This window comes from Arachis ipaensis, chromosome B3 (assembly GCF_059453495.1).
Source record: "Arachis ipaensis isolate K30076 ecotype BB chromosome B3, ASM5945349v1, whole genome shotgun sequence".
Taxonomy (NCBI): domain Eukaryota; kingdom Viridiplantae; phylum Streptophyta; class Magnoliopsida; order Fabales; family Fabaceae; genus Arachis; species Arachis ipaensis.
The window spans coordinates 12,146,811-12,159,748 of NC_142438.1; the positions used below are offsets into that span (position 1 = coordinate 12,146,811).

Consider the following 12,938-nt stretch of genomic DNA (forward strand, 5'->3'; position numbering starts at 1 on the left):
ATTAACAAGATTTACCAAGCAAATCAGAGTTTTAATGCTATGGACCAACTCAGTTATGCAGTCATACAGAAACACCCCCACCTAAAACATTATTAACACATGAGAAATGGAGAAAGATGAGAGATTAGGATAAAACTAATAAAGTATAATTATACAGTTGATTGTACTGATAGTGATAAGCATCATGTGCTTGAAAAGAACACACAGAACTGCCAAATTCGAAATACATGTAACGATATTCAAAGTTTGCAACTTTTTTATTAGGATATTGGCCCAAATTGACAAACAAAACTCTTAACAATGGCAGACATACGTATTTGGGAGAAAGGAGAAACAGAAAAAAAAAAGGGGGGGGGGGTGGGGTGGGGTGGGGAAGACAAAGTAGTTTGAAGATATATCTGTCAGTTGTCTTTGCAGGAGAATGGCTTTATCTGCCCAGCAAGCAAAGGACCTCAACCACTGCAGGAATCATGAACAGAGAGTATTGGAAAATAAAATTTAGAGACTCTAGCTGACTTTAAATTCTCTCGTCCCTAACTAATCTTTCTTCTGGGGGACTCAAGAAGACCCTAGAAATATAACAATGTAAAAAAATCGACGCATGTGACTATGTGAATAGTATTAAGAAATGAGGAAGAAAGTATACAGTTTATAAAATAACTAAGCCTTATCACTCCATACGTGGAGACGGCTATATGGATCAAATGACTTAAAAAGTGCAAAACATACCATTTATACATCAAAACAAAAACAAAAAGAGATCAAGCAAGCTCACTCCCCCTCAATTCCTTCCTCATCTTCTTAACATAACACGAAAGTACATCTATACAAGTAAGTTCTCTTCATAAATATATATTTACAAACAGAGTCAGATGTTATTATGGACAGTCCTAATCAGCATGTATATCTCCATCGCTACAACTGCCACCAGAGTGACAAAACTTTAGACTATTTTCAAGGCAAATCAGCATGCTTGTTTTGATAACGTAAGCTTAAAAGTTTACCTTCAGTTGCAAGAAACATATATACAGAGTTTAAGACTTTGAAGCAAGAAGACCCATCTGTTGGGTAAGATGGTCCATATGCTGTTTTTTATCAGCAGCATTTTCCTGTTGAATCTCCTTTTCTGATGACAATTCCTGGTCACCAGTAAAATCACATCCCAAAGAGTTACACTTCACTTCATCTGTATCTCCAGTGAGAGGACTTGGCCTTAAAAACAGTTCCCAGAATTCATCACCAATTCCAGGAAGCTTAGAAACTCCATCTGCATCAGGTGAAAAAGCATTAGCTTCAATAGACTCTGTTCCATCCAAGACAGTTGAGATCATTTCTAGATCCTCCATATTTGCAGTGTCAGACCCCACAAAACTGAGATCAGGATTCATGAAGCTGCTTTCAGTTCCAATCCCTTGGACTTTACCAAAATCTAAAACACTGTCTTGGCATTTCTGAGCATTTAATTCTGGAAATTCAGCTGCTTTGACACAGTCAGGAAACACTGCTGGTGAAGATTGAACCTCAGATCTGCTACTGGTCATTCGACTGACGGGAAATTGTGGTTCTATAGGCACATATGACTGTCCAGAAGTTTGTGGATGTGGAACCTCGGAAAGGGTAACACCAGATACTCGAGTGGATGAACTACTGCTATCTAAAGGAATGGCTGTAGGAACATCATCAATAAGGAATGCATCCGGGCTCTTAATTGATGAGTCCATCCTCGTAGAGTTGTTCATTTGCAAAATCTGGCATAACAATGATTTTGCTGCCTCATTTATAGAAGGCTGATACTTGACAACACGACCATCAAGAGAATTATGGAGATGCTTGTTGGCTAAACTATCTTCATCCTGCCTGTGGAGCCTCCTCTTTTTATTTCCTCCAGTGATGTGTCTATTACTTTCATTCTGTTGTACAAATTGAGCCAAGAAGCCAGGACTATGCATGGCTTTTGCCAGGAACGACATCATCTGTTGTTGTCGCTGCTCCATTACCTGAACTCGTTGCCCAACAGTTTGCAACTGGTTATCAGTTGTTTGCTGCTGCTGTCTTAACCTAACAAGTTCCTGCATAAGAACATTCTTATCCCTTTTCAGTCTTTCAATCTCTTCCTCAATCCCAAACTTCCCAACTTCAACACAAGCCCCACCAACAGGTGTGTTCTGCACCTGAGATGGTTGCTGAGTACTACCATTTACATGAGAAGTTTTCCGCCTACTAATACTCTTTAAGAGCTGCTTTTGTCCCTTTAAAAAACCTTCATTTGCAAATTCCCAGCGGTCAGGGTCAACTTTTCTAAAGCCCTGCTTGTCAATCAGAAAGAAGAAGACTAAACAAAGAGTAGGAAAAATGGATGTGCATGCTACATAAAAACATCCAGCATGCATGATCGAAGTTAAACATACAGTGCTAACAAATGCATAAAAGTGAGAAGAAATGGCAGAGACACCATCATCATCGTGGCAATGGCAGCAACTATCATGGAACTAAGGGCTAAGTGATGAAGATTATTCGATACCATAAAAAATAAAAGAGGAAAGAAAAGCTACCCACCTCCTATCATATGGGACTTTATTTTTTTGACCAAAACACGGAGACATTCCATTCCCATGACTGTAAATTCCAAATTCCAATCTCGAAAGCAAGAATGGGAACGTTAACAGTATTCACAGGTCAGTGATCCTGGAAACATTTGCTCCGAACCAAATGCCTCCTGCTGTTAATTCTCTTTGCTCTTGAGCTGCTAATTACATCCTATTGCAATTATCACTATCATTTCGTGATTAACATGTTTTACTCCAAATATAAGGGAGAAAAAACAAAATTCAGCTAAGCTTAACCTAAGATGCAAACCCCAGACAACGTTAAAAACAAAAAAGACAATAAACAAATATCCAAATCTAGTAAAGCCAAGCATGCACAAAAAGAGAAAGATTCAAACTGAGCTGCAAACCATATAAAGAAAGGAAAAAAAATTCATTGACTCATAACAACACAAGTTCATCAAAACCTTTTGATCCTACACAGTAATAACAGCTGCACTACACAGATCTTACGGTAATCACAAGCAAAATCTACGACGCAAACGAAACCCTAAAAAACAGATAACTTAAGAAATTGAGGGTTTCTGAAATTGAATTTACGTATGTGTTAAGCTGCCTGACGAAGCTGGAGAAATTGTTGTGCTTGAAGTATTTGGGCAAGATTCGGCTTGCGAATTCGGGAACGTTCCAGACGACGAAGCTGTTGCTGTTATCGCTCCACGAAACAACCGAGTCAGTGGACGAGTCATCCACCATGTCGTACGTCTTGCTCAGAAACGGCGCCACACCGTTCACGTTCGCCGAAGCCATAGCCAAAAAACAAGATCAAAGGAATTAATAGATGATGTGTGTCTATAAATATAGGTATATAAAGAGAAAGAGAGAGAGAGAAGATGAAGAAGGAGACAAGAGATATAGGAAGAAATGAAAGAGGGAAAGGGAAAAGACAAGAGAGTGAAGCAGGGAGAGAAAAGGGTTTTGTTAGGGATTTCGATTTCAGTTTCGATTTTGATGCTTTTGCTCTATTTGCAATTTGTTCACAGCTTCTTTATTTTTTGAGTAATTACTCTCCCAAAAATTTTAAAAATTGGCATTTTAGTTATACATAGATCAATTTTAGATAAATCAGTTTTCAATTCATTTTTTTTAAAGTAATTATTTAAATTAATTCTTAAAAATTTTAAAAATGAATATTTTAATTATTAAAAAAAATTAATATATAAATCAGTCTCTAATATTTTTTTTATTAGATACAACGATCCTCCATTCAAAAAATAAAATAAAATTATTATTATTATTATTATTATACTATTTTTTCTATAAAAATTAATTAAAAAATATTATTTCGGTTATTGACGTTTAGAACCAGTCTTAATTTAGTTCTAAATATTTTAAATATTTTATATTTATTCTAAAAACTTTTAAATGAATTTAACATTATTTTATCATTCAATTTACACAAATAGTTAAAAAAATAAATAATTTTTAAAATATTATTATTAAATTATATTTTTTTTATGTTGAAAAACTATAATTAAAATTTTCTTGTAAAAATTATTCTTTTCAATTTTTTAATATAAAAATTCAAAAATCTATCCATCAATCATTAATATTTCAGAATAAAAAAAAAAAACTTTTATGTTAGTAATTATTAGTGAATCAATTTTATCTAGTACCAAAATTAAATGTTATTAACTTTTAAATATATTAATTGTTCATGTTAAATTTAACCGTAGAACAATATTAAATTCATTTAAAACTTTTTTATACTGATATAGAACGTTTGACACTTTTTAAAATTAAAATAGAACATTTAAAATGTTAGAGATTAAATTAGGACTTAACCTAAATATTAGAGACTAAGATAATGTATTACCCTAAAAAATAATATATTAAACTAAATAAAATAACCATCGAATAATTATAATTTTTTCAAATTCTACAATTGTCCACAAACGATAACAAATTTATTGTTTCAAAATAATTTACAATATTTTTATATTTCAAGATAAATAATAAAAAAATTTATTAAAAAAATAAAATATAATTTATATTTATATACATAAACACTAGTATATATAATTACTCATGATTCTTATAAAAAGGGAGGTAAGTCAAAAAAAAATGACAAAAAAGACGATTATTTTCGTGGATATTATTGCAAATAAAATTAAGCACATTAGGAATATAATTTAAATACTAAGTAGACTCAAAATGTGAAGAATTATAATAAATTAACTTGTAAGAGAAAAAATGATAAAATTTATAATAAAAAATAATAAAAACATAAATAAATAGAAACAAAATAAAAATAGAAGAGATAGAGTACAATAACGAATAATAATTTTTTATAGTTTATAAAAAAAATCAAAGAGTAAAAATAATATATCATAAGAGGAAAAAAGTAGTACCAAATAAAAGAACAAGTGGTAAAAATATAAAATTCTCTTCTATCATATATAACTTTTTATAATGAATTAATTATGAAATATAAAAATACATAAAATAAAAAATAATAAAATTGTATTTTTTTTAATAAATTAAAAAAATATTCATGACCATATAATCGATATTGGATATATAATTATTAGACAATAAATTACAAGAAAATATAAATAGAAATATTATATTTGATATCAAAATAAAAAATATAAACAATGAATAAAAATTTAAAATTAAAATATTAAAGATTAAATAAAAAAATGAAGAGAAAAATGTGATAATAAATTAAATCAAATAACATATATTTTAATTAATAAAATTAAATAATTGATATAATAAATTAATTATAATTATTTGACTCAATAATATAAGTTAAATAAATAAAAAATTTATAAATATGTCATCTAATAATTATAATATTTTTTAAAATTATTAAGAAAATACGTAAGATAAAAAATTAATATAAATTAAAAAAATTATTTATTTATTTCTGTCAAATCAAATAATTAATATAATTGATTAATTATAGTTAAAGTGATCAAACATAATATCACATAATTTAATATTTATCTCAATTAAATTAAATTAAATAAATTAAAAAAATATTTTTAGAAACATGCACATCAGCTATTTTTTTTAAGGAAACTCAATTTTAAATTTTTAATAATAGATAATAAAATAAAAATACTGTTTATTTAAAATCCATTCTAATGAAGTTATAGAATCTTTGTTTTGCATTATAGGTGAATAAGATATAAAATAAAAATTTATTAAATTAATAATTAAAAATTATTAAATAATTTAATATATTTAAATAAATTATTATTTAATAATTTTTAATTATTTAATTTTATATGATAAATTTTTTATAATAAAAAATTAAATTTTTTTTACAACATCCAATAATAAATATTTTTTTTTTTTGTGCAAGCTCCACTTCCCAATTTTCAGGAAAAATAAGAGCAGTGTTCAATTACCCAATAATTCTCCATCAATCAGTCCTAGATTCATCTCTACGCAATGACCAATAGCAATGATGTAAAGGACCTCGACAGGGACAGATTGATTTTGGCGACTTCAAAACAATGCTGACGAGGCTTGGACAGAAGCACTGTATTCCTTGGAGGAGTGTGCGCCATGATAAAGGACGTGGAGGAGATGGCCATGCCTACGGAAACTTTGCGGAGTTCAAGAAGATAGTGACTCATTTGGCGCCTAAGGCTTTTAAACTTCAACCGAGCAGTCTGCATGATTTCGAATTTGACATTTGTCTGTTTTAACAAAAAAATAAAAAAACACTGAACTCTAAATCTTATTGTGTCACTGTTCAGTATTTTTATTAATTTATATTATTAAAATAATTTTTTTAAATATTTTATATAACTAAAATAAAATATTAAAAATAATAAAAAAATTAATTTATATTTTAATATTAATAAAATATTAAAATATTATTATAATTTATCTAAAAAATACTTTTTATATATATACATAGTAATTCATGTAGTGTCATAATATCGTGTGTGGTCTTAATGTATCATAGATAACAACATATCTGTGTCAGTGTATCATAAACAACAACATTTGAAATAATTAAAAAGCTTAATTGACTAAAAAATTAGCAGATAATATCAATCGACTCTCAATCTTATTGAACATACAGAAATAAAGTTCTCAAACTTACGTAAGATGGACACTTTTAGAAAAAAAAAAAATTAAGGTCAACAACGTTGATGGCATCCTCAATCAATCAGCTGGATAGTAAGCGAGCATGCAGCGGCATCATTTGCAGGTCAAAGGACAGCTTCATATCTAAATCTCTATGAACATTGGGACCTGCATGATTATTAAGGCGGAGTTTGTGGAGCTTTTATGCAGAAACTAAGCTCACAGCTTTTGTGTCGTTGGTCTCATTTAAAAGTTCGAGCAAAACGTCGTTGCATGTCGAGTTGCATTGGCATGCATAATAATAATAATAATAATAATAATAATAATAAGACATGTTACTCAATAGCTCTAGACATCTAATAATTATAATGTTATAATAATAATAATAATAATTCTTGCTATTATATATTATTGTTTTTGTTATTATTAGTAACAGTATTATTAATATTGTTAATATGATTATTAACATAATTTTAGTTTTTTATTCTTAATTACAAAACATTAAAATTCTATATGCTAACTTCCACTTTTTCTTTAATAACCAAGTACTAAAATTTTATATAATTTCGGAGTACATCTTTATTTTAGTTAATGAATTAACTTTAGTTTGTGTTAAAAATATACTCATTAATAAATAAATATTTAGTCCATATAATATATTTATAAATTTTGGTAGCTAATTCAGGAACCAAAAATAATTACCTAAATTTATTAACATCATGTATAAGGAATAAAGAACAGTACATAAAGTGAGAGAATTACTATCGGACATGTGTACTCATATAAACATTTATTCGTGGTTGAGAAATTTTTAAATATCTTATTAATTGGTTGATAATATTTTTTAATCCATCAATACAAGTATTATTAATTTATGATAGATCAAAGTTTATTTTATTTAAACATTTATGATTGATTAATAAATTATTATTGTATATATATAATAAAATTTAAATTTTTTATATATTTATTTAATTAAATAAATGAGTGAATTTTGTTATCAATTAAAATTGATTACAAATTAATTTTTTTATTTTTAATAAGATAAAAAAATTATTACTATATTAAATATATATAAAAATGATTAAGATAAAATATATATTAAAATATAAGACATTAAAAATAAATTAAAATATATATAATTAGTGTTTATATTGTAAAATATATCAATATATATCTATAAAAATTATCGTAGTACCGTAACTAATAATCCCATAAATAATATGTATGGGAATTTTTATTCGCACCTTAGAATTTCACGCATACGCAAATAATACATATAGTTAGATAGTTTTACAAAGCCATGCCTACAAACTTACACAAAATGACAAAATATTTAAGATTAATAAAAAATAAAAAATTAGTAAACAATAATTCAAAAATTAATATGATAATAAATTAATTATAATTATTTAGTTTAATAAAATAAGTTAAATAAATAAAAAATATTTAATAATTATAATATTTTTAAAAATTATTGGTCAAAATATATAAGATAAGAAAATAATGTAAATTAAACAAAATTAAATTATTTATTTTAATAATTAATATAATTGATTAGTTTTTGTTAATATATTCAAATAAAATATTAAATAATTTGAAATTTATTTTAATTCAATCAAATAAATAAATAATTATAATAGTTTAAAAAATTATTAATCAAAATACAAAGACAAAAAAATTAATGTCAATTAAAACAAATTAATTCAATTATTTTAATCAAATTAAATAATTAATTTAATTAATTAGTTATAGTTAATGTGGTTAAATATAATATTAAATAATTTGATATTTATTTTAATTAAAATAAATAAATAAATAAATAATTATCATATTTAAATAAATCAAACAAATTAAATTAAAAACACTTTTAAAATTATACCAAATTAGCTATGCTATTAATCGGAAAAAAATAAATTTTAATAATATATAATAGAATCTAATCTATTGAAGTTAAAGAATCTTTGTTTAGAATCTAATCCAATGAAGTTAAAGAATCTTTATTTTAAATTGTATAATGGATAGGATATAAAGTAAAAACTCATTTAGAATGGTTAAATATTTAATATATTTTTTATTTAATAATTTATAACTATTAATTTTACTTAAAGTTAATAGCATGTGAATTTATATCAAAATCCAGAAGAATCTAAATTTTCCTTCTTGATGTATTCTAAATTTTTAATTTAATTTTATATATTAATTTACAAGATTCGATAATTATCTATTTTCCTTTTTGTGAAGGCACCACTCCAAAGAGAAAATCATTCTTTGATTCTTCGAATCCGATAAAAAGGGGGCCAAAAAAAAATCAAAAACCCTATTATACTCGAATTCCACTCACCGACTCACTCCTTCTCCCAGATTCATCTCTCCGCCATGGCAAACAGTAGCGACGGCGAAGTCGCACAGATTTTTAGCAAATTCGACAAGAACGGTGACGGCAAGCTATCTGCGGCGGAGATCAGCGAAGTGTTGGTTGAACTCGGCTGCTCCACCACGCCGGGTGAGATCTGTCGCGTGATGGACGACATCGACAAGGACAAGGACGGCTACATTGACCTCCATGAATTCACTGAGTTCTTCCGCCGCCGCATCGGCTGCGAAGATGAGGAGGCAGAGATCCGCGAGGCGTTTGATATGTACGACCTCGATGGGAACGGACTGATATCGGCAAGTGAGCTTCAGGCGATGATGACGAGGCTTGGGGAGAAGCACTCCTTGGAGGAGTGCGCCGCCATGATAAAGAGCATCGATACCGATGGCGATGGCAACGTGAGTTTCGCGGAGTTTAAGATGATGATGACTCGTTCGGGAGCCTAAGGCCTTTTGAATTTCAACAGAAAAAAGGAAATCAGTCTTCGAATGACTGAGTGATATGCAATATTTTAGTGGTAGTAGAGGATTTTAGACTTTAGAGTGTCTTTGATGTGTGTTTCTTGTTTTTACTTTTAATAGTTTTTAAGACTTTACGTAGAAAACTGCTTTTCCTTTATGTATTTATTTTAATCTCTCCAAATGATGTATTTACAAGGAAAGTTAACACTTAATAGAATGTTTTATCCACGACGTAAAAAAGTTGAATGTTATATGCTTTTAGGATTTGTTTATATGACTTTTCAATTTTTTTTAACAACATACATCTAAACAAACTTTTAATATATGATTTTATGAATTTAAAAAGAAAAAATCGTGTATAATATTGTTTAACTTTAGAAAAATTTAATATAATTTATCATTGATAAAATACTCAACATAATTTTATATACTAATATTTGCTTAATTCAAAAAATATCTAACAATAATAGCATTAAAAAAATAAGACTAATCAACTTTAATAGCATCTTTTATAAAATTGTGTCAAAATTTCTAGTTCACAGGTTACACAGAGCATAATAGAACGGTCATAAGTGCTAATCAAAATACATTCATTAAAAGGAGATTTATAAGTGATAATATTCTTATCGCACATGAGTTTATGCATTTTCTCAAGAATAAGAGATTTAGTGATCAAGAATTTACTTTGATGTTAGATATGAATAAAACGTATGATATGGTAGAATGAAATTTTATATAGGTTATTTTAAAGAAGATGGGTTTCTGTCAGAAATAGTGAGTAGACTCGTTAAAAGAGTGTGTGAGCACGATCTCTTATTCTGTTACTGTGAATGGACAACCTCATGATTTCTTTAAGCTATGTAGAGGATTGCGACAAGACGATACTTTCTTTTCCTATTTATTTTTTGTTTGTGCAAAGGGTCTGTCCTATTTGCTCCACAGAGGAGAACAGAGACACAAAATTGTGAGTTTGAGACTAACTCGCAGATGTCCTACTATTAGTCATCTTTTCTTAGCAGATGATTCTATCCTATTTAATAGAGTCTCGGAGGATGTGTGCCACAATTTAATGAATCTGATACGTACATTTTTACTAATTAGTGGTCAAGTGGTCAATCTAGCCAAATTTTATATGTTTTTTAGCTACAACATTCTTATGAAATCTAGACAGCACGCACCTAGCTTCAATTTTAAAGGTTTCTCACGTCGGTAATCAGGACAGATACCTTGGGCTACCCAAAGTGATTAACAGATCCAAGAAAATCTCTTTTAATTATGTCAAAGATAAGATTTCTAACAAGCTCAAACAATGAAAAACGAGCTTTATTATCGATGAGTGGTAGGGAGGTATTCATTAAAGCGGTAGCGATAACTATTTCTATTTACACACTTAGTTGCTTCAAACTTTCGGAGATACTCTTGGAGGAGATTCACCAAATGATAATGCAATTCTGGTAGGGATAAAAAAAAGCGAAGAAGAACATGTATTGAGTTACATGGAGTGCCATTTGTAAACCGAAGCATCAAGCAAGGCTAAACTTTAAAGATACCAGAGCCTTCAATTTAGTAATGTTAGATAAAGAAGGATGGCAACTATGGATAAAATCTAACTCATTAATTTACTAAATCTGTAAGAATAAATATTTTCGATACTCTGAGTTCCTACATAAAGAAATTGAAAATAACCCCTCATGGAATTGGAGGAGTTTATTGGAGAAGAGGAAGGTCTTGGAGAAATTGAAAATAACCCCTCACAAATGTTATATGCTTTAATGTTAGAATTTGTTTATATATGTTTTAAATTTTTTTTAACAACTTAATAACATCTAAACAAACTTTTAATATATGATTTTATGAATTTAAAAAAAACTCGTGTATAATATTGTTTAACCTCAGGAAAACTTAATATAATTTATCATTGATAAAATACTCAACATAATCTTATATATTAATATTTGATTAATTCCAAAAATGTCTGACAATAATAGGATTAAAAATATAAGACTAATCAACTTCAACAACGTCTTTTATAAAATTGTGTCAAAAATTCTAGTTCACAAGTTACAGAGCGTAATAAGACTATCATAAGTGCTAATCAAAATACATTCATTAAAAGGAGATTTATAAGTTATAATATTCTTATCGCACATTAGTTTATGCATTTCCTCAAGAACAAGAGATTTGGTGAACAAGAATTTGCTTTGATGTTAGATATGAATAAGACGTATTATATGGTAGAATGAAATTTTATATAAGCTATTTTAAAGAAGATGGGTTTCTGTCAGAAGTAGTGAGTGGACTGGTTAAAAGAGTGCGTGAGCATGATCTCGTATTTTGTTACTCTGAATGGACAACCTCATGATTTCTTTAAGCTATGTAGAGGATTGCGCCAAGACAATTCTCTCTTTTCCTATTTATTTTTTGTTTGTGCAAAGGGTCTGTCCTATTTGCTCCACAGAGGAGAACAGAGACACAAAGTTGTGAGTTTGAGACTAACTCGCAGATGTCCTACTATTAGTCATCTTTTCTTTGCAGATGATTCTATCCTATTTAATAGAGTCTCGGAGGATGTGTGCCACAATTTAATGAATCTGATACATACATTTTCACTAATTAATGGTAAAATGGTCAATCTTGCCAAATTTTATGTGTTTTTTAGCTACAACATTCCTATGAAATCTAGACAGCACGCACCTAACTTCAATTTTACAGGTTTCTCATGTCGGTATCAGGACAGATACCTTGGGCCACCGATTAACAGATCCAAGAGAATCTCTTTTAATTATGTCAAAGATAAAGTTTCTAACACGCTCCAACAATGGAAAACGAGCTTTATTACCGATGAGTGGTAAGGAGGTATTTATTAAAGCGGTAGCGACAACTATTTCTATTTACACACTTAGTTGCTTCAAACTTTCGGAGATACTCTTGCAGGAGATTCACCAGATGATAATGCAATTCTGGTGGGGACAAAAATAAGTGGATAAGAACATATATTGAGTTACATGGAATGCCATTTGTAAACCAAAGCATCAAGGAAGGCTAAACTTTAAAGATATCAGAGCCTTTAATTTAGTAATGTTAGATAAGGAAGGATGGTAACTACGGATAAAATCTAACTCATTAATTCATTGAATCTGTAAGAATAAATATTTCCGATACTCTGACTTCTTACATTCAGAAATTGAAAATAACCCCTCATGGAATTGGAGGAGTTTATTGATGAAGAGGAAGGTTTTGGAGAAATTGAAAATAACCCCTCATGAATGTTATATGCTTTAATGTTAGGATTTGTTTATATGAGTTTTTATTTTTTTTAACAACTTAATAACATCTAAACAAACTTTTAATATATGATTTTATGAATTTAAAAAAAAATCGCACATGAGTTTATGCATTTCCTCAAGAACAAGAGATTTGGTGAACAAGTATTTGTTTTGATGT

At 28.4% G+C, this 12,938-nt stretch overlaps 2 protein-coding genes across 2 annotated transcripts; one reads left to right on the top strand and one right to left on the bottom strand.

Moving 5' to 3' along the window:
- Positions 1 to 107: 107 nt before the first annotated feature.
- Positions 108 to 3,587, bottom strand: LOC107629511 (heat stress transcription factor A-1b). Its single transcript, XM_016332321.3, has 3 exons — positions 3,147 to 3,587; positions 1,005 to 2,306; positions 108 to 459 (listed from the first exon to the last, which is right to left on the bottom strand). Exons 1-2 carry the CDS (start codon positions 3,354 to 3,356, stop codon positions 1,035 to 1,037), a joined length of 1,482 nt encoding a protein of 493 aa, XP_016187807.1. The 5' UTR covers positions 3,357 to 3,587; the 3' UTR covers positions 108 to 459; positions 1,005 to 1,034.
- Positions 3,588 to 8,904: 5,317 nt separating this feature from the next.
- Positions 8,905 to 9,722, top strand: LOC107634161 (calcium-binding allergen Ole e 8-like). The gene has a single exon (XM_016337738.3). The coding sequence runs from the start codon at positions 9,036 to 9,038 to the stop codon at positions 9,477 to 9,479; it is 444 nt and encodes a 147-aa protein (XP_016193224.1). The 5' UTR covers positions 8,905 to 9,035; the 3' UTR covers positions 9,480 to 9,722.
- The last annotated feature ends 3,216 nt before the right edge of the window (positions 9,723 to 12,938 follow it).

Coding starts and splice junctions, on each gene's coding strand:
- LOC107629511 (XM_016332321.3), bottom strand. CDS start 3,356: ATGGCTTCGGCGAACGTGAACGGTGTGGCGCCGTTTCTGAGCAAGACG. Junction 2,307..3,146: donor TCAGGCAGCTTAACACATAC/GTAAATTCAATT, acceptor ATTGACAAGCAG/GGCTTTAGAAAAGTTGACCC.
- LOC107634161 (XM_016337738.3), top strand. CDS start 9,036: ATGGCAAACAGTAGCGACGGCGAAGTCGCACAGATTTTTAGCAAATTC.